The sequence below is a fragment of the Grampus griseus genome (genome assembly GCF_964374135.1).
Source record: "Grampus griseus genome assembly, chromosome: 11".
NCBI lineage: Eukaryota > Metazoa > Chordata > Mammalia > Artiodactyla > Delphinidae > Grampus > Grampus griseus.
This window is the reverse complement of record NC_139005.1, coordinates 3611544-3629611: the sequence shown is the minus strand read 5'-3', so window position 1 is coordinate 3629611 and position 18068 is coordinate 3611544. Positions and strand designations below refer to the sequence as shown.

The window sequence follows — 18068 nt, the reverse complement described above, 5'->3', positions numbered from 1 at the left end:
AAAGAATGTCACCTGCCATCTCAGTGAACAAAGGATGTGGCGGCCATAAAGCTATCAGCCACTGCAGCCCAACTGAGGGGATCTCAGGACGGAGGAAAACAGGACACTGGCCTTAGGTAATTAACTTACATGTCAAAGAAATGACTTCGATGAGCCCAGACTCTTGCCTCTTCCCTTACATAGAAAAGCACTAAGTTCATTAACTTGAGATGTCTGGTTTTGTTTTTTCTGCTCTTTTTTTGAGTTAGCAGTAATCTTTTGATATTCCAGTTCCTGGTTTGGGGGTTTGTTTTGCAAAAATTCTTATATATCCTAGCTTCTCCCCTACCTCTTTGGAGTGGTCCCTCAGAGCCATCTGAGAGGCTGTCTCCCGGGCTTCAGTCCTCAGTAAGTCTGCCGAATAAAACATAATTCTCAACTTTTAAGTTGTGCTTTTTTTTTTTTTTCAGTTGACAATAGCTTAAACTACTTTCCATGAAACTTTGCATACATGCCATCCTGCCAAGCAATACGCTACCCAGGGGCTCAGAGCCAGTGAAGGAGCTACTAGCAAAGAGAGGGCTGGAAGTGACAGACTCTGGGCAGATGCTGGCGGAGGGGAGAGGTGAGCAGGGCGAAGTTGCCCCTGGGTTTGCAGGGGGAGGATGGGTAGAGGCAGCCGGGTTTTAACACAGGATTTAATCAGGGTCTGAGGACTGAAGGATAAGGGGAAGGTGGGAGGGGAGCAGCCCGGCTGTCAGGAAGAGGAAGTGGTTTGGGGTCCAGCAGGGCTGGTGCAAGTCCCATGGGCTGGAGCAGAGCGAGGGAGGAGGGCTCTGGGGCGGGGGACATAAGCAGAAGAGGCCGGAGCTCAAGAGCCTCCCTGAGCCTTCAAGGGGGTTTTAAATATCACCCGCCGGTGACAAGGAGCCACTGGAGGGTTTCGGCAGGGGAGCGGCGCTCAGATTTGCCATCGTGCTTGAAGAGGGTGGAGTGGAAGGATGAGGACAGGACTGGAGGCCGGAAGACAAGTTAGCATCTGTCACCCTGGTCCCGGAACACAACAGTGAGGGAGGCCAGGTGTGGTGAGGAGAGGGGAGGAAGGAAAACCTCAGAACGAACCAAGCTCAGCTCTCGCCGGGGTCCACATGTGTCCACCAGCCACCGTGCTGTCCGCCTTGGCCTTCCCAGGGTCCATGTGCGTCCAGGCTCCCCAGTACGTCCCCGCCCTGTACTTGAAGTCATTAAATCTCCAACTTAATTTGAATTTTTACTTGACATTTCTCCAACTAAATCCAGAGAGCCTTAGCAAAGGGGATTTCTCAGAATGAAGTTGGGGCTTAGGGATTACACACTGCAGACCTCAAGCCAGAAGAATTAAACTGTGTATCAGCCACTGCTTGGAATTCCCCAGGCCATAGTTCCCGCCACCATCGTGAGTAAACAAACCTAGCTGTGGTCTGTGGACTGGAAGAGAATAACAGAAAGCCCACAAGTACCTGGCACTTTGGAGCTTACAAGTCTCTTCTGTGACACCCTCTGTGGACCATTTTCTCTCTGTGGAAGCATGAGGAACTCCTCCAGAGCATGGCTGGGACTCATCCAACCCAGGACCTTAAGTCCGGGGCCAGGTCGCTGTTTAGATGTGATCGCATCTACTGGTCATCTCCCCCAGGCCTCCCCTGATCCCCGACGCCGGCCCGGTCCTACTTCCCCCTCTGGTCCCCTCCCCTTCTGCAGAAGCCCACCTCTCCAAAGGCCCACTCGTTAGGAGCACAGTAGGAGTGATGCTTGAAGGGGATCTAATCAGAGATAATCAATAGGCAACATTAGCAGAGCTGAATTAACACCCCACTGGGTGAGCGTCACCCAGCCCTGGCCAGCTGGCAGCCGTATCCTTAATTCCATTTCCGCTCAGTTATTAAAATGATTTTCCAAGAGATAGTCCCAGCTCAGCAGAGTCACAGACTCATAACGGAGCTGAGAGCCCGGAGGGACCTGGCAGCCTGGTCCCTACCGCCCACTCTGCTGCATGTTGGCAAAGTCGCCGTGATGTCGTGCTGCAGTCCTGGCGGGAACTTGTTTCCCCCTGGAGGCTTTATTTCTCGCCCTGACCCCTGACGGCCCAGCAGCTGTTCTACTCTCCCCACTAAAAAGTCTGGGGCAGGATCTCCTTGGAAAACTCTGAGTCCAGGGTCACAAAATAAGAGGCATAGAGTCGCAGAAGCAGGAAATCACAGCTTCGTCAGCTGGGTGGAGGCCTGGAGATGGTTCTAGGCTGGCACCTTCCTTGCATAGGTGAGAACGAACGCGGAGGCCTAGCAGGGAAGGTGCTGACCTCAAGGCCGCGCGGCAGGTAGGTTCAAGGGCAGGAGCGTCGCGGTCAGAAGCTGTCCTCGGCCCATTCGGCAAATATTCCCCAGCACCCAGAAGACCTATGATGGGCGGGGTCTGTGCTCGACACAAGTGAGATGCAAACCCGCCCTCCAGGAGATCACCATCGAGGGAGGCACGAGAACAGACGCTGACAGTACAGCAGGGTACCACGTCTGGGCACACATCCGCCCAGAGATGCAGGGAGCCAGGCGGGGCTCCGCGGGGCTGTGTGTCCCAGCCCTGGAGGGGCTCAACTGGACCCAGGTCAGAGCCACAGCTGCAAACACAGTCATGACAGCAAGCCCATGCCAGCTCCCCTCGTCCCGGGCACGGGTCCCACTCAGCTCCACCACTGTCCTCTGAGGAAGGTGACAGGTTACCTCCAGTGTGCAGGTAGAGAAAACGGGTGGAGAGGCTGCAGGTCACGCAGCCAGGAGGTTATGGGAGAATCGGGGTTTGAATGCGGTCCTCCAGCCCAGAGCGTGCACTCCACTGTGCCCAGGCTCCTCCCACGCGAGGGGACCGCGGGTCCTCCGCGACGACGCCGCGGGAGCCTCCCATCACAGGCAGGTGTGCGCTCTGGCTCCAACTCTGCACCACGTGGCGGGCGGCGTGCGTCCCATTTAACAGCCTGAGGTCCCCCAAGGCCGGGCCCTGCTCTGACTTCCCACCCCGTCTCTAGTCCGGGCATCCTCAAGCTTCCTTCCGAATCGTTTCCAGGCAACGGCGGATCCTGTGCCTTGTCCCCTTGGCCCCAGAAAGCAAGCACTCTGACCCATTGTGGGCAGAGGCTCTGCCTGGAGGGGCTTCTCCCTCCCAGGGGCACCTGCACATTCTTGCCTGGGACCCTCAGTTCTGAGAACAAGGAGCTACCGTCTCACTGCGCAGGATGCGTTCCCGGCCATCGAGTACTATCTCATCTAACCCTTGCCACAGTCTGGGACAGAGGTGTGATCATGATGCCATCTAACAGAGGAAGGTTTCACACAGGCATGAGCAATTCCAGTACCTCGCTGCGGGTCTCAGCCATTGGCTGGAGGAGCCAGGCTGCAGCCCCAGGTCTGTTTAGGCTGGCTGGAGTTCAAGGTGTCATCCGTGACTGTGAAGCTGAGCGGGAGCCTGAGAAGCCTGTGTCTTTGGCTTCAAGCTCCATCCAACCGAGCTAACCAACTGTGGCCAGGAAGCAATTGTCATAACATCAGAAACCTATTACGACCCATGGAGACTCTGAAAGATGCTCCAGGAATACGCTCTGTGAGTGGAAAGTAATGCAGAGCATCACGGTCCCCCGGAAACAGCCGCCTGGGGCTGGAAGACAGAAGTATCCCGGCGCACATCAGCCTGGTGCGGACCCTACGCGCCCTCCTGCCTCCCGGACAATTACATCCCTCGAGCCGTCCTTGTGGGAAGAATGGTACGACCTGACACCAGAAAGGAAGAGGCAGACGATCGCAGAGCTGCACAGATTGCCCCTTTGTGCTTCCCTGTTGCGGAGAGGCAATCCTACAAGGCAGCCATCTGAACTCCAGCCATTTTCCACCAGCATCTGGAGAAGCCTCCTCTCCACCCTCCACCCGGGGCTCCTAGGGGTCCTGCCGGGTGTACTTTGCACGTACATTTTCTGTGGCTGATTTTCTGAAATAGGCAATAAGTTAAGTCTATTGCCGTTTTCCAGGGGAAGCAACTGCTAAATTGAGTGCATTAGCTGGAGAGCATGTGTGGCCTGCAAACCTTGTCCCGTCACTTTCCTGTTTAAAGCTCCAGTGTCTTCTCAGTGACCGAGGAAAAAGTCTGCTTGACACGGCCACAGACTCGCGACCGCGGACCCCGGCTGCATCCCAGGCCTCCCTTCTCCCCGTTCCCCCAGCCCCAGCCTTTTCCTTTTCTCTGCTCTTCTTTTCACACGTGCCTCCCTGTGTGGACTCCTTTGGGCGGGTCCTTCGCACCTGCCGTTTCTGCCTACGCATCCCCTACCTCTCTCTCCCTTACTCTCCCCTCCTCTTCTGCTTTGTCAAGTTTCCGTTTAACGTCATATCTTCAGAGTGGCTCTCTTGATCCCCTAACAGTCTCTGCTCCCTCGTAATACGTCTCACTCTTGTGGAGCGTCTGTTCCTGGTGCCTGCTTTGTTCTCTGCTCTATTCCCAGTGCCTGGCGTAGTGTCTGCTGCCCAGGAGGGACCGCGACAAGTTTATGGAATGAGGAAGTTGGAAGAGGCTCCTCACGTAGCTCTCCTGGGTCCACCTGGGACCAGAACCGGAGCCACTGTGCTGAGGATGGCTCAGCTCCCACGCCTAAGCGGGGAGCCACCTCCAGGTAACAGGTGGGGGTGTGTCTCCTTCCCCTGTCAGGTAGGTCTTCCACGTTTGGTGATCACACAGGATTCCTAGACCACACCTTCCTTCCCGCATAGGTGTTCTCCTGGGAGACGCGCTCCTGGCCCTGAGCACAGAGAAGGACCCTCCTGTTCTGTTCTTTTCCCGACTCACCGCGCCGTCGTGGCACACGCCTCTGTCACAGTAATGACGATTTATGCCAGTGGACTGTTGGCCGGTTATTTCCTGTTCAGTATAGCCAGAAGCTCTGGAGCATTTCTGTGGACGTTACTGCAGTCAAGATGGGTTTCACGGGTCTTACCGGTCCCCGCCTCCCCTCTCTTGCTGGTTCCCGGAAGGTACTTCTGAGTCTCTCACTCTAGCCGTCAAAGAGAATAGGTGTCCCCATTATAGAAACGGAATATGTTATTGACCCAAAGCAAATATGACATTTCCTGGGAAAAGCAGTGTGAGTTGAATTCCAGGGTGAAGTGAGCTGCAGATTCCTCCTGCGCTTCCCCAGGATGCAACTCGGGCCCTCGGCCGGCTGGGTCTCCAGGTCACCAGGAGGTTCTGAGAAATGAGGTAGAGAGAGCCACAAGGGAAGGCCGTGCCCAGAGCAGCCCAGGTGGGGCTCTGGCATCTCAGTAACTGAGGAGCTTTTCATTCTAACGGAAGGCCACGTGTGTCTCGGTGCCAGGCGGTCGCTGCCTGCCGAAAGGCTGGGTGACAAACGTCAAGACCTCAGCGAGCCGCGTGGGAAGGCTTTAATGAGCTCACGAGCAAAGCCACAGAGCAGGCCACTCCTGCCCAGGGCCTTTGGCAGAACTCTGCACGTGTGTCGCCTGCAGGGCCGTCCCCGAACCCGGGGCCTCAGCCTGCAACCCCAGGGCCTAGCCCGCTGCTGACCGTGCATGGCGGTGCCTGCTGTTCCCCCAGGGCCGTCAGAGGCCCACGGGCCTCAGGCGCTGGCGCCCGGCCGTACGTCTCAATGACAGGGCTGGATGCAGGCGGAAATGTTATTACTGTAGTAACCATAAGTGGAATTTCCATCGTACTTTCCATTTCCAAGCGTGTTTTCTAGTTCTTTCATTTCATCCGTGTTACCTCCTCTCAGTCTTACCTGGCCCAGACTCACGCGGTTAGTTAAGCACCAGCGCTGGGGTTCCAGCGGGTCCTTTGGCTCCAAAGCTGCGTCACATGGCAGAGTCGTCCAGGGATGGACGCTCGCCTGGGGAGGTGGGGACCGCGTGGGCCTGGGTCCTTGACGCAGCGCCCTGGGCAGGTGGGGGCCGCGCGGGCCTGGGTCCTCGACGCAGCGCCCTTGGGAGGTGGGGGCCGCGTGGGCCTGGGTCCTCGACGCAGCGCCCTTGGGAGGTGGGGGCCGCGCGGGCCTGGGTCCTCGACGCAGCGCCCTGGGGAGGTGGGGACCGCGCGGGCCTGGGTCCTCGACGCAGCGCCCTGGGGAGGTGGGGACCGCGCGGGCCTGGGTCCTCGACGCAGCGCCCTGGGGAGGTGGGGGCCGCGCGGGCCTGGGTCCTTGACGCAGCGCCCTTGGGAGGTGGGGACCGCGTGGGCCTGGGTCCTTGACGCAGCGCCCTTGGGAGGTGGGGACCGCGTGGGCCTGGGTCCTTGACGCAGTGCCCTTGGGAGGTGGGGACCGCGTGGGCCTGGCAAAGGGGACGCAGCGCCCTTGGGAGGTGGGGACCGCGTGGGCCTGGGTCCTTGACGCAGCGCCCTTGGGAGGTGGGGACCGCGTGGGCCTGGCAAAGGGGACGCAGCGCCCTTGGGAGGTGGGGGCCGCGCGGGCCTGGGTCCTTGACGCAGCGCCCTTGGGAGGTGGGGACCGCGTGGGCCTGGGTCCTTGACGCAGCGCCCTTGGGAGGTGGGGACCGCGTGGGCCTGGGTCCTTGACGCAGCGCCCTGGGGGTTCCTCTGCCCCGTGTGCTCTGGCTTCTCTCGAGGCCGAGTCATTGGCTACAGCCTAGAGGTTGGTAAAGACCCTTTTCACTTCTGCGGTGAGAGATGACCTATCGCTAGGGTACAGGAAGGGCTCCGGGCCTTCTCTGAAAGTGACAGGCTGGGCTGCCGTGGGCAGTTTGCGGAGAGCAGGGCAATTCAGCAGGGCCTCTCTCTAGAGCAGATCAGGCCCCCCCCCCACCTGGACACAGCTTGTGTCCCCTGCTGAGGGGGCCAAGACTGCAGGGGACGGGGGAGAGGCGGGCTGGTCAGGGAGGACGGCTGAGGGACCCCGCTTCTCAGTTCTGGGCCAAGCGCAGGCCCCGCCCACCCAGAGACTGACCAGCCTGCAGTGCGTACCTGGAGCCCCAAGGGCAGGGCGGTGCTGCGGACTCTGCTCTGTTATCACCAGTGCCCGGAGCCCAGGCCGTTTCCACTCCGTGTTTGTTGGCTGCATTTCTGCTCGCTGAGCAGGCCGTGTCGGAGTCTCAGCTGAACATGGGCTGTTTCCAACAGGATGGGGGCAGAGCGGCCTCGGAGGCTCTGGACGTGAGCCGGGCACGTCCGACGTGGTCAGACAGGTGGGAGGTGATCTCCCATCCCCAGGAAGCCAGACTCCTCCCGGCGGTCACAGGACCACAGGCCAAGGGTCTGGGCTCCACACGCCCAGGCGTGTAAGGTAGGACGCCTCACAGGTGGGGCTGTGCTCCAGGCATGAAGCCAGGCATGCAGGGGGGTGCCAGTCAAGACGCCAGGGAGGGAGCAGGGATCCAGAAAAGCCTGCCTTTAGGAAGCGGCCTCCGGAAACCAGGCTGGGGACCCGCCAAGTCGTCGGGAGCGGCGTCTGTGAAAGCAAGACGGAGCCCCTGTCCTGTGTGGGACCCGGGACTTACAGATGGGAGACGAGGCAGGGCAGAAGCCCACGGATCTGAACTGGCCAGTAGGCCAGGGACAGGCGCTTGAGCAGGTGACCGCCCTGAGGCACGGGGATGGGCTGAGAGGTCTGGCTTAATTTCGTTCCGTTACTGAGGCCTGGAACCACGCTGGGCTTATCGGTGCAGTACCAGGTGTGGTGCCCAGAGGAGAGGAAGGCTGCCGAGGGAGGACCAGGGAGGGCCTGGCAAAGGGGAGACGGGCATCCCCCGAGGGGCAGAGATCGCAGGCACAGGAGCCTGGGGGTCCTTGAGCAGTTCCAGGGCACGTTCCACGGGAGTCAAGCTGGTCCACTGTTGCCTGGTTCCTCCCACCTGCACCCCCATCTGTCCAGGGGAAACTCCGGCAGAAAGAGGCAGATCTCTGCCCTTGGAGCTTGTGGCCCAGCGGGGAAGTCCAAGCCTGCAGTGGGCCTCAGAGCAAGCGCAGAGGGGCCCATGAACAATCCAGGCCAAATAAGACCACGAAAGGGGCACCGCGGCTGCAGACCTGGGGAGAAGTGGGGTGGGGTGGAAGGGAGAAATTCCCCAGAGAGGGAGGAGAGGGACACGGAGGAAGTCACTACTGAGTCGGGTACAGTCAAGGAAGGAAGGATGGAAAAAAGAAAGAGGCAGAGTCAGGGAAAAACAGTTTTCACATGTGAAGTGGTCTCTGCAGCATCCCTGTTGTTGAGCTGAGCCCTCATCCCATCGCGAACGTGCTTAGAACAGACACCGCTCATTTCCCACTGAATCAGGGGAGATGACAGTCCCCCTGCAGCGCCCCCACGGGCAGGAGGGAGGGGGCCGTGGTGGAGGTGCCCCTCCACACTCTCCCGACTTCACTCCTGCAGCCCAGGGGCAGAGCAAGGAGCCAGGGTGGCAGGTGCTGAAGACCCGGGGCCCGGGAGAGGCCGCGGGGCTGCCCGCTTCTCGTCTTCTGGCTGGAGAGGCCCGCAATACTGCCGGGCCTTTGCCCAGCCTGGGCCTCCCCTTCCGGCCCCCAGGGGTGTCAGGAACGCCTGCAGCTTCCAAATGCCCAGAGCTCCCGGAAGGTCATCAACCTTGCTGGCTCCTGGTGGCCATGTGGGATTTGGCCCTGTGGACCATGGATGGAATTCTCCAAAGCCGGATGGGCTCCCTGCCCAGGGATGGGCAGAATCCAGGGGCTCCCCGACTCCCACTAAGGGGTTCCCCTCGCGTGCCCTCTGGGGGACCCCCCGTCCTTCCTCAACCCCCTTCCTTCTTTTAACACACTCATTGTTTTCCCCGATTAAGTTTCTCTATTTTTCTTGTGCAAAACATGTGGACAAAAGCATTCCACGATTTGCACTGTTGTTTGTCTCTAGCTACAAAGAGAGGCCTCCCCAGCCGGGGATGCAGAGGACTGAGCAGGGCAGCAGAGGACACGTGAGCAGGTGTGGAGATGGGGGCCCAGCTCCCCCAGGACCCCACTCCTCCCCACCCCGGGGCCCAGAGGCTCAGCTACCATTGTGGGTAGGGCCTCCGTGCCCAACTCCCAGGGCTTCGGGGAAGCCAACACGTACACAGATGCCAGAGGACAATGAAAGGGCAGGGGCCGCTGCCACTGGAGTCCGTTGTCATTTTCCTGGGCACGGCCATTCCCAGGACACCCACCCACAGGCCAGCCTGGCTCGCTCCTTCCCACACCAGAGGGGCAGCCCTCAGCCTCCTCGGCAACTGAATCCTCAAGGCAGCTCGGTCTGGTCCCTGCCCGTAGGTGAGGCCCCATCTTTTCACCAAGTGATCGTCCCGACCACAGAGATCTCATTCCTGCCACGGCTGAGCGCTGGAGCAGCAAGGTGGGGAACGGGGACAGGTGAGGAACTCCAGAGGCCCCGCCTGGTCCAGGGCACACCTGTCCCTCAGAGCCGCATGCAAATGCAATCAGTGTGTGACCTGCAGACAGTGGGAGGAGGCACCCCTGCTGGAGGACCAGTTCTGCCTGCCCAGGGCTCTCCAACCCGGGAGGGCATCGGGGGTCACCAGGCACTTCCCTGAGGCCCCTGCAGTAGCTCACACCTGCTCCTTCCCAGGAAGGGAACATTCTGGGCCTTCGAAGAATCCCACGCCTCTGCTGGCCCGGCAGGCCCCCCTCTGGCTCCGCCCTCTCCACGATGGGACCAGAGTCGAAAGCGGTAGAGGTGGCAGAAATCGTTTGGGGAACTGGAGGTTTAGCAACCACTCTGGGGAAGGGAGCTTCTGTAGAACCTAGGATGTCACCTCCAGGACCCAAGTTCTTTCACTTGGGCTCTGTGGGTGCCCTGTTCAAGACGGTGGGGGGGGGGCGGTCCCATTGATGGGGAGGGTGCAGGCCAGGGCAGACACCCACCTAGGCAGCCAGTAACGGGGTGAGGGAGAGTAGGAACGAGACGGTCCACCACCACGCCCTGGCCCGTGCCTCCACCGGCCTTGCCCTCAGACCCTGCCCTCATCTCACACTAGCAGCCCAGGACCGTGAGCTCACACCACCTCCTGCTTCCTCTGGACCCTCCCAGCCTTTCCCGCCCTGACCTTGGCCTCTCATCGGGCTACACCTCGCCTCCCATTCTGGAGCACTCAAGGTTAACTCATGTCCCCCCACCCCAGCTGCAGGACTCTCCTCCCACCCCTGAGGGTCACAAGGGAGAAGCCCTTGGGCTGGTCCTAGCTTCAAGGCTCCCTTTTCCAAGGAGCTACCTTCCTTCTGGGAGCGGCACGATTGGATCCTCTGTTCCACTGTGGCCTCCGACCTCCTCCCGCCCCCCTGCCCAGAGCGCCGAGAACACAGCCGCCCCATCGCTTCGCTCTCATGTGCATTTATTGAGCGCCCATGGAGTGCATGGTCCTATGTCCAGGGTTCGCAGCCACAGTCTAGTCAAAAGGAGACCGGAGCTGTACAGAGGACATTTCATAGCGGGGAAGGGGTGGGGAAGGGGGAGAACTAATCACAAAACAAATTCCTATTCGAAAGCAACAGAATCTCCTCTGAGATAATATATATTCTACGCACACACGCGCACGCACACACGCACACAGCCCTGGATGAACACGGACGCTACCGCTTGGCTGTATATGCAAGCACATACCCGCGTGCCGGGTAAAGGAACGAATAGGTATGCTGTCCGCGCATGCGCACGCGCACCGCCGCACGCACAGCGTCTGGCTTATGCTATCAAAGACGCTAGTCTCCAGGGTCTAGTGAAGCAATCTGTCCTAGATGCCTGCAGCATGCAAAACTTGAAGATCCGAGAGTCACGGTTAAGGAGGACGATGGGGACACGCGTGGACTCCTCCATCGGGGCCCGGCTGCCGCGCTGGCCGTGGCTCTCTGTCGGGACGACAGAGCCTCTGAGAAGGGCCCCCAGAGCAGAGCCGAGAAGCTGGAGGCCCTCTGTCCAGTGGCAGGGGCCTCAGGAGGCCGGCTGAGTTCACCAATCTCAAGGGCAGAGTGTCAGACTCCGGTTTGGAGCGTGTAGTCCTGCAAACAGGGTCCCTTGTGGCGGCGCCTCAGACGGAGGTGAGTTTCCGTGCTCGCTCGCTCTCTGCAGCCTCCCACGTGTGCTAACGCATTTTGTAGTAATTAGATACAGATGTTTCGCACAGCTGTCCCTTAAAATCCAAGTCTACTGTGAAATCGAGGTCTCGCTGCAAAGAAGGAGGAGCCGGGGCATCAGCGCGGAAGGCGGTGGGGACCGCCCCCCTCCCCGCAGGCAGAGGGCCGGGCGCATCTGCGCCGCTAGGGTTTTCCAGCTCAGGACTCCGCTCCCCACCAACAGCCCTCGGGAGCCTCTTCCGGTGCCTCGTTACCCTCACGGGGAGGCCTTTGATTTCTAACCTAAGTAAGTCCTTCCTGTTAGAATACAGAGGTGTTCCCTCTGGTTTCATCCCGGGAGAAGTGGGGCGGTTGGGTCTCCCAGGGCGGAAGCCTCGGCGCACCGTCGGCGCCTGCCCGGCACGTGCCCGCACCCCAGGGGGCTCAGAGAGAATCACACGGCCTCCAGCCCCCCAGGCCAGCCTGAGGAAGGCGAACCCGGTCTTCCAAGCCACCACACACTGTTCTTTCCTGGCTCAGCTGGTCCTAAATGAGGCAAAGTCCATGGCCACAGCCTCTGTTCTCAAAACACCTCCCACCGAGGGCGGGAAGCTGTCCTCAAGGCTGGGAGGGTGTCCAGGGTGTCCTACAGAAAGGCTCCAGTTCCCCAGTCTTAAGGGGTCCAGGCTGGAGTCCTTGAAGGAGGCCATCACATCCAAACCCGCCTTCCTACCGCTTCCCCTGTAACTTCACCGGTTGTGCACAAGGCAGCCAGGCCCCCCGGGGCAAGTGGGTCCTGGCAGCTCCCTGGAAGCCGGCCCCTGGGTCCCTCCTCCACTCTGACCCCGGCCTCACAGAGGATGCCTCGGCACTCACCACGTTTTTGGCATTTGGCTTCATGGATATGGTCCCGTAGATCTCCTCCCCCCTCCGGACGGTGAGATAGTCTTCCAAGTAGAAGACAGTCTGCTTCCAGTGGGTGTAGGGGGCGTCGGGCGCTGAAGGATGACAAGGAAGAGTTAGAGAAGACGTCTCAGAGGGGCCGGGACCCCGCGCGGACGACCCACTGAACACCGCAGCGAGCACTCTCACTGGGTCAGGCACCCAGCCCCTGCGCCTGCTCCAAGCCCGCAGGACGCTGCGCTCAGCCCGGGGACTCCTCCCGGGGTCGAGGCCCCGCCCCCTCGGGACTGCGGGTCTTCGCTGGGGATCAGAAGAGAAACAAGCTGATATTACAAAGCCATACGGGGGCGGCGTTAACAACGAATCTCAAAATGCTACTGGTTTTCATTAGTTCAACAGAGTGAGACTTTCAGACGTTGTAGGGGAGAGATTGGGAGGGTGGTGCATCCTGTCTCCGCTTAACTGACACCGTTCATGCCAACGCCACGGCTAAGCCGGTTTCGCCGATTCCGCTGATACCCCAGTCTTACACATAGCTTTCCCTGCCTGCCTCTCTGTCCTAAAACCAATCCTAGTTCCCTTGGCCCAGCCTGCCCTGGGGTTTCAGCCGTGCCTTCCTACCTGGATGAATAGGAATAGGGGAAGATTCTCATTCCACGGACCCAACGCTGCTCCACAGCTCACACGTCATCCACACTGACTGAGGCTTGCACGTCCCCTCCCCTGCATTTGCCACGAAATCCCACCCATCCCTCTACCAGTTCTACAACTGGGCACACTACCAATTCTACAACTAGATGAGGGGTCCTGTCTCATGGGCCCCCTTCCTCAGCAGCAGCCGTCCTTGGGACACTCTTCCCTCCCTCATCACCGGCCTCTCCCGTCCTCATTCTTCAAGGTCACATCCTTGGGCACGCCTTGCCTGGCCCAGCTGGATTAAGGGCACCCTGGGCTTATGTCACCACGGTGACTGTCATGCCCCTGCATAACCGTCTCTGTCTCTTTTTACGTGTTTGTGTCCTCCGCAAGACTGCAGTCTCCATGAGGGCCGGGGTCTGCTTACTGCTCTGTCCTCAGAGCCCATCACCACCCTTGCTGGGTCTGTGAGTACCGAATAAATGAACGATGGTTAGAAGCCCCAGAGGGGGCGCGTTGTGGCGCCTCAAGGTGCCCAGCGGTGTTCGGTGACACCGCGGCCTTGGAACCTAAGGAGGATCATGTACATAGAGTCTGTGCCGCTCAGATCCTGGATCCCCAAACACACCCAGCCTTCCTGGCCTCCGACGCATACTGCGGCCCACAGGCAAAGTCCACCTGCTCCCAGCACCTTCCCTTCCAACGACATCTAAACGAATTGTCAAAAGCTCGTCTCCGGGGTGTGCAGAGGCTGGCAGCGTATGACTGACAGCACTGTCACCCCCGCTGCCACCCACGCCTACCCAGACAGGTGTCTCTCCTGTTCTTAAAGACCTTCAGGCAAGGAGATTCCGGCAGCTACCTTCTGCCTCCTAATCAGATGCCTGTGAGACTCCCAGAGACTTCACTGGCTCAGCTCCGCCAGCAGCGAGCCCAGAAGTCCACCTCTGATGCTGGTCGCCCAAAAGACACCAGCCTTGGTTTGGAGGAGAGCGACATTTCCCCTTGACATCAACATCAAAAGGTTAAGAACTTCCCCAAACATCTCATTTCCACGATGGGTCCACGGACTCATTGCTAAAGCAGTTTTCTCAGTGCAGGTTCTCCATCAGGGTGTCCAGGAGAAGTGGATGACAATTCAGATGTTTTGACTCTAGTCCTAGAGATCTGAATTCAGTAATTCTGGGTGTGAGATGGGGGCAGTCTCCCCCCAGGTGTTGTAGATACACAGCCAGTTGCCGTTCAGACCCAATCATTTACATCTAATACATCTCTTGGGTGGGTATCAGTGGAAGGGACACCTAATTAGGCAACAGTAGGCCCAGTGCCCAGCCTCCACTTTGCCATGCATTTGCACTGTGACCCTGGGGCTCATTTTCTACACCTGCAGAAAGTTTACCTCCCTGTGAAGACAGGTGATGGGAAGGGGAAAGGATACACTGAGGACGACCAGCCTCCTGCTGTGTCCAGGACCGTTTTCCTGGTGTAATTATCCGTAGCTCTCCCTTTCACTCTCAAAGTGTCCTCATTTGAAAGACGAATTATACGGTCCCCTTATCTGTAACATAGCAGGCCGAGGTTAGGGTACTGCTAAGCCATTGCATTAGGTGGTTATTTAATCATTGTGGAAAGTGGCATATCATTTCATGTATCCATCAACTATGGCTCTGGCCTGTAAAGCGGTGCTGCCTCATTGTCGTGGTCTGGAATGTTCTAGGGATTCTCCAGAAAGTTGCTGTGCACAGGGGTGAGCGTTCAGTATCACTGTGGACCACGACACCCAGAGTTCTGGTCAGTGGACAAGCCTTTCCCTCCCGCTCTGCCCCAACTACAACCTTCAAGATAGTGTAAGTGGCTTTCAGGCTTCCTCGTTATGACCGTACCGTCATTCACACATTCATTCATTCACTCATGCATGCATTCACTCATTCAGGCATTCATTCATTCACTCATTGATACATTCACTCATTGATACATTCACTCACGCATGCATTCACTCATTCAGGCATTCATTCATTCACTCATTCATACATTCACTCACGCATGCAGTCACTCATTCAGGCATTCATTCATTCACTCATTCATACATTCACTCATGCGTGCATTCACTCATTCAGGCATTCATTCACTCATTCATACATTCACTCGCGCGTGCATTCACTCATTCAGGCATTCATTCAATCATTCACGCATTCAGCAGTCATCCACTCAGGGTGCCTGCCACATGCCTGATGTGGTCCTAAACGTGGGGAGCAGCAGCCAGTACAGCCTCGCCCCCCGAGATCCTGCAGCCTAAGTGAGAAGACACTCAGGTAGCTGGCCATAAGGTCCGGTGGGAGCTGTGACCGAGGATGGAGGAGGGGTGCACGGGGGCTGCAGGAGCAAACGTCTGGGGCCTCTCACAGGAAGATTTTTCCTGGTGCTTCTGGAGAGAGCGTGGAATCCTGCTTCCTCTTTCTCTTCCCCATGGCTAAGTGGCTGGTAGTTCTTTCTGGAATTTAATACTTTTTCTAGCTGTAAATTTGTAACTCTGTTCCCGGGGGGGTTCACAGGCTTTTTGGAGAATTAAAGACGATGCATGAAGAAGCTTCTCTGACCTGAGAAAATGGCTCAGTGTCACAGGGCGGCAAAGCTGGGAAGGGGCTTCCAGGCAGTCGAGGTCCAACCGTGTCATTTCACTAATGAGCCCAAGGCCCAGAAAGGAGCTCACTTAACAGCACCTCCACGGCCTGAAGGGCTTCCTGGAAAAACTAGGACTTAGCGCAGGCCTGCTTCTACTCTGGGTACTGCCCTTCCAGCAGGAGCCCCAGGGGGCCCAGTTCCCACTTCCTGCCCCGCCCTCCGAGGCTGTGTCCAAGGGGCGGGGCAGCTGTGCTGGCACAGCGTGGAACCCTGGGTGCTTGTGCCCGGAGCCGCAGCAGGCAGACACCAGCACCGTTCACGGGGGCGGTTTGCAAGCTGCACAAGCCGCGACGCGCCTTCGCGTGGGTCTCCCGGAGCAGCTGCAAACCTTGGGGGCCGATGGCGAGGGGCCGCTTACAGCAGGCTGCACTTCGCCTGAAGTTCAAAGCCAGCTGAGACCAAACGATACCTTGTTTAGGCCTACACTTACGCATGATAAAACTTTTTAAAAATAGCAGGGGACAAGGAACTGAACATTCAGGATGATGTTCATTTAGAGGCGATGTGGAGGGAGGGGATAAGATGGGACCATCCAGGTAGCCGCAAAGGTGTTGGTAGTATTTAAGCCCTTGAGTTAGATGGTGAGCTCACAGGGATTTATTATGTGACTCTGAATTACTTGACTTGCATGTATTAATTATAAGCATAATCATATTATATTTATTCGTAATGTATTTCTGGTTAATATTTACATTCTAATTAACAATAGTTTATCTCTTCATATTAACTAATGTATTTACATTCTAATAATAATTAGAATTATTACCTTCTAGTTAATAATGCGTTCTAGTTACTATTACATTCTAATTAATAGCACTTTATTTACAATCTGTTACTGAGTTAGGTGGCAAGTTCACAGGTGTCCCTTGTATTAATTAAAAAATAAGCCAAAAGTGAACTGTGTGTGATCCAATGATGGTAGCACGTCATGAACCACGAATTCGGATTAATCTAATTCCGTGCATCTGAGGTCCTTAAAAACAAAGGAGAAATATTCTTTCCTTGCTGGTCAGAGTGCAGAGGGTCTGAGTAAAGCCCACTGCCAAAGCCATGCCAGCTGGAAGATGGCCAAGATGGTAAAGATGCTACAGGTTGGACCAAAACCACGCTGTCATCCGCCGGAAACAGATCATCTCAGGGAAAGAAAAACGCAGCCTGGAGCTACGGGGCTGGAGCCCAGGCTTTAGAGACACAGAACTCTTCCCAGAGTGCCCTTGCCCCCTGACTTTCCCATCACCTGCGGCAGGGCGGGCCCTGGGGGAGGCATCGCCCAGGGATGGAGGAAGCAGAGCCAGCCACCGTGGCTCCATCCCTGGCCTCCAGTCACAGGCACCGTCCTCGATCGGGCCCCTCCTCAGCCCTCACTGCCCCAACCCTCACCATGGCAAGGCTGAGTCTCACCCATCCTTCAAGGTCCAGGTAAAATACCCCTTCCTCCTGCTGGCTGCTCCTGCGCACCCACCGAGAGGATAAGCTCGCCTGCTGCTCCCGTAGGGAGGGTAGCAGCTGACAGTGACCCGGATCGGGGCTCTCTGGTCACTTCCCCAGGACGAGGCGGCACCAGCGCTGGCCTGGCTGATGGAGACCAGAAGACCCTAGTCCTGATGGTCAGGAGACACCAACTCTGGAAGAAGCCCTTCTGTGAGGGATCAGGTGAAGTCTCTTGTCCGTTCTCTCCCATGAGAAAATTCCAGGCTCAGATGCCTTCACTAAGGAATTCCAGCAAGCATTTATAAAAGAAATATCACTGATCCTTCAAAAACTCTTCCAGCAGGTAAAGGAGGAGGAAACACTCCCCAACTTATTCTACGAGATCAGAATTACTCTGTTGGCAAAGTCAGAGAGAGAGAGATTCACAAGAAAACAGATCTACAGACCCAGGGTCACTCATCTGTATAGATGAAAAATACGTCAACGAGGTGTCAGAAAACTGGGCAACACAGACAAAGGAAGAAACAACATGATCAAGTGGGATCGCTGTCACCATGTGAAAGAGGACCACTGGCACCATGGCTGCAGGAAGTGAATAATCGTATCTTCAAATTCTGGTAGAACTCACCTATCCCTGCCACGTGCACACTCAGCCCCGGCGACAAGCTCCCAATTCCCAGGAAGACCTCCCATGAGCGGTCAGGATGAACACATGCTCAGGGCAGGAATCCTAGCTTCATAAACGCATTGAACAGAGATTTGCTTAGAAATCTCGGAGCCACACCCCGCTGGGAGGAGCTAGGAAGGCAGAGATTAATGAGATGTGAGCCCAGCTGGGGGAGACCCAGGTCTGCAGAAGACGATGGAAATGTTCAGTGAATAGTGGCACAGCCTACACTGGAATCCTGGGTAGTTGTTTAAAAAAAAGAGATTGGATATATCTCCGCGCGGCTCTGGCGGCATCTCCAAGACACATGGTTAACTAAAGACAGGGAGCAGGGGCAGTGCGTACGGTGCGAGCCGACCTGTGTTTTCAAGAAAAGAGTAGCTGGATGTCGTACTCCTGTCATGGAAGATGCCACCAGCGGAGGCAGCTGGGTCTACGATTCACAGAAATCTATGGACTATTTTTGCAACTTCCTGTGAGCCTATAATTATTTCAAATAAAAAGGAAAAAATGTGTATGTAGGTATGTAGTTGCTTGTGCACCACTGAAATTTTTCGGAGGCTACGAAATAAGTCGTGAGCAAATATGCCTTTCAGGCACGGGACTGGGATGGATAGGGGAGAGGTCTTTTTCCTTAACTTTTTATGCCCCTTTTTAGACCCTTTTGTTATCTTTT

The 18068-nt window shown here is 57.2% G+C and overlaps 1 protein-coding gene across 1 annotated transcript in view; it reads right to left on the bottom strand.

Annotated features, from left to right (window-relative positions):
* Positions 1–11102: 11102 nt before the first annotated feature.
* PRMT8 (protein arginine methyltransferase 8) overlaps positions 11103–18068 on the bottom strand; it is a gene marked incomplete at both ends in the record, with an annotated part of 79131 nt that continues 72165 nt past the window's right edge. Inside the window, 2 exons of the mRNA XM_082665764.1 lie at positions 11103–11186; positions 11950–12071. Coding sequence (XP_082521890.1) covers positions 11103–11186; positions 11950–12071 — 206 coding nt within the window. The remainder of the gene's footprint in view (positions 11187–11949; positions 12072–18068) is intronic.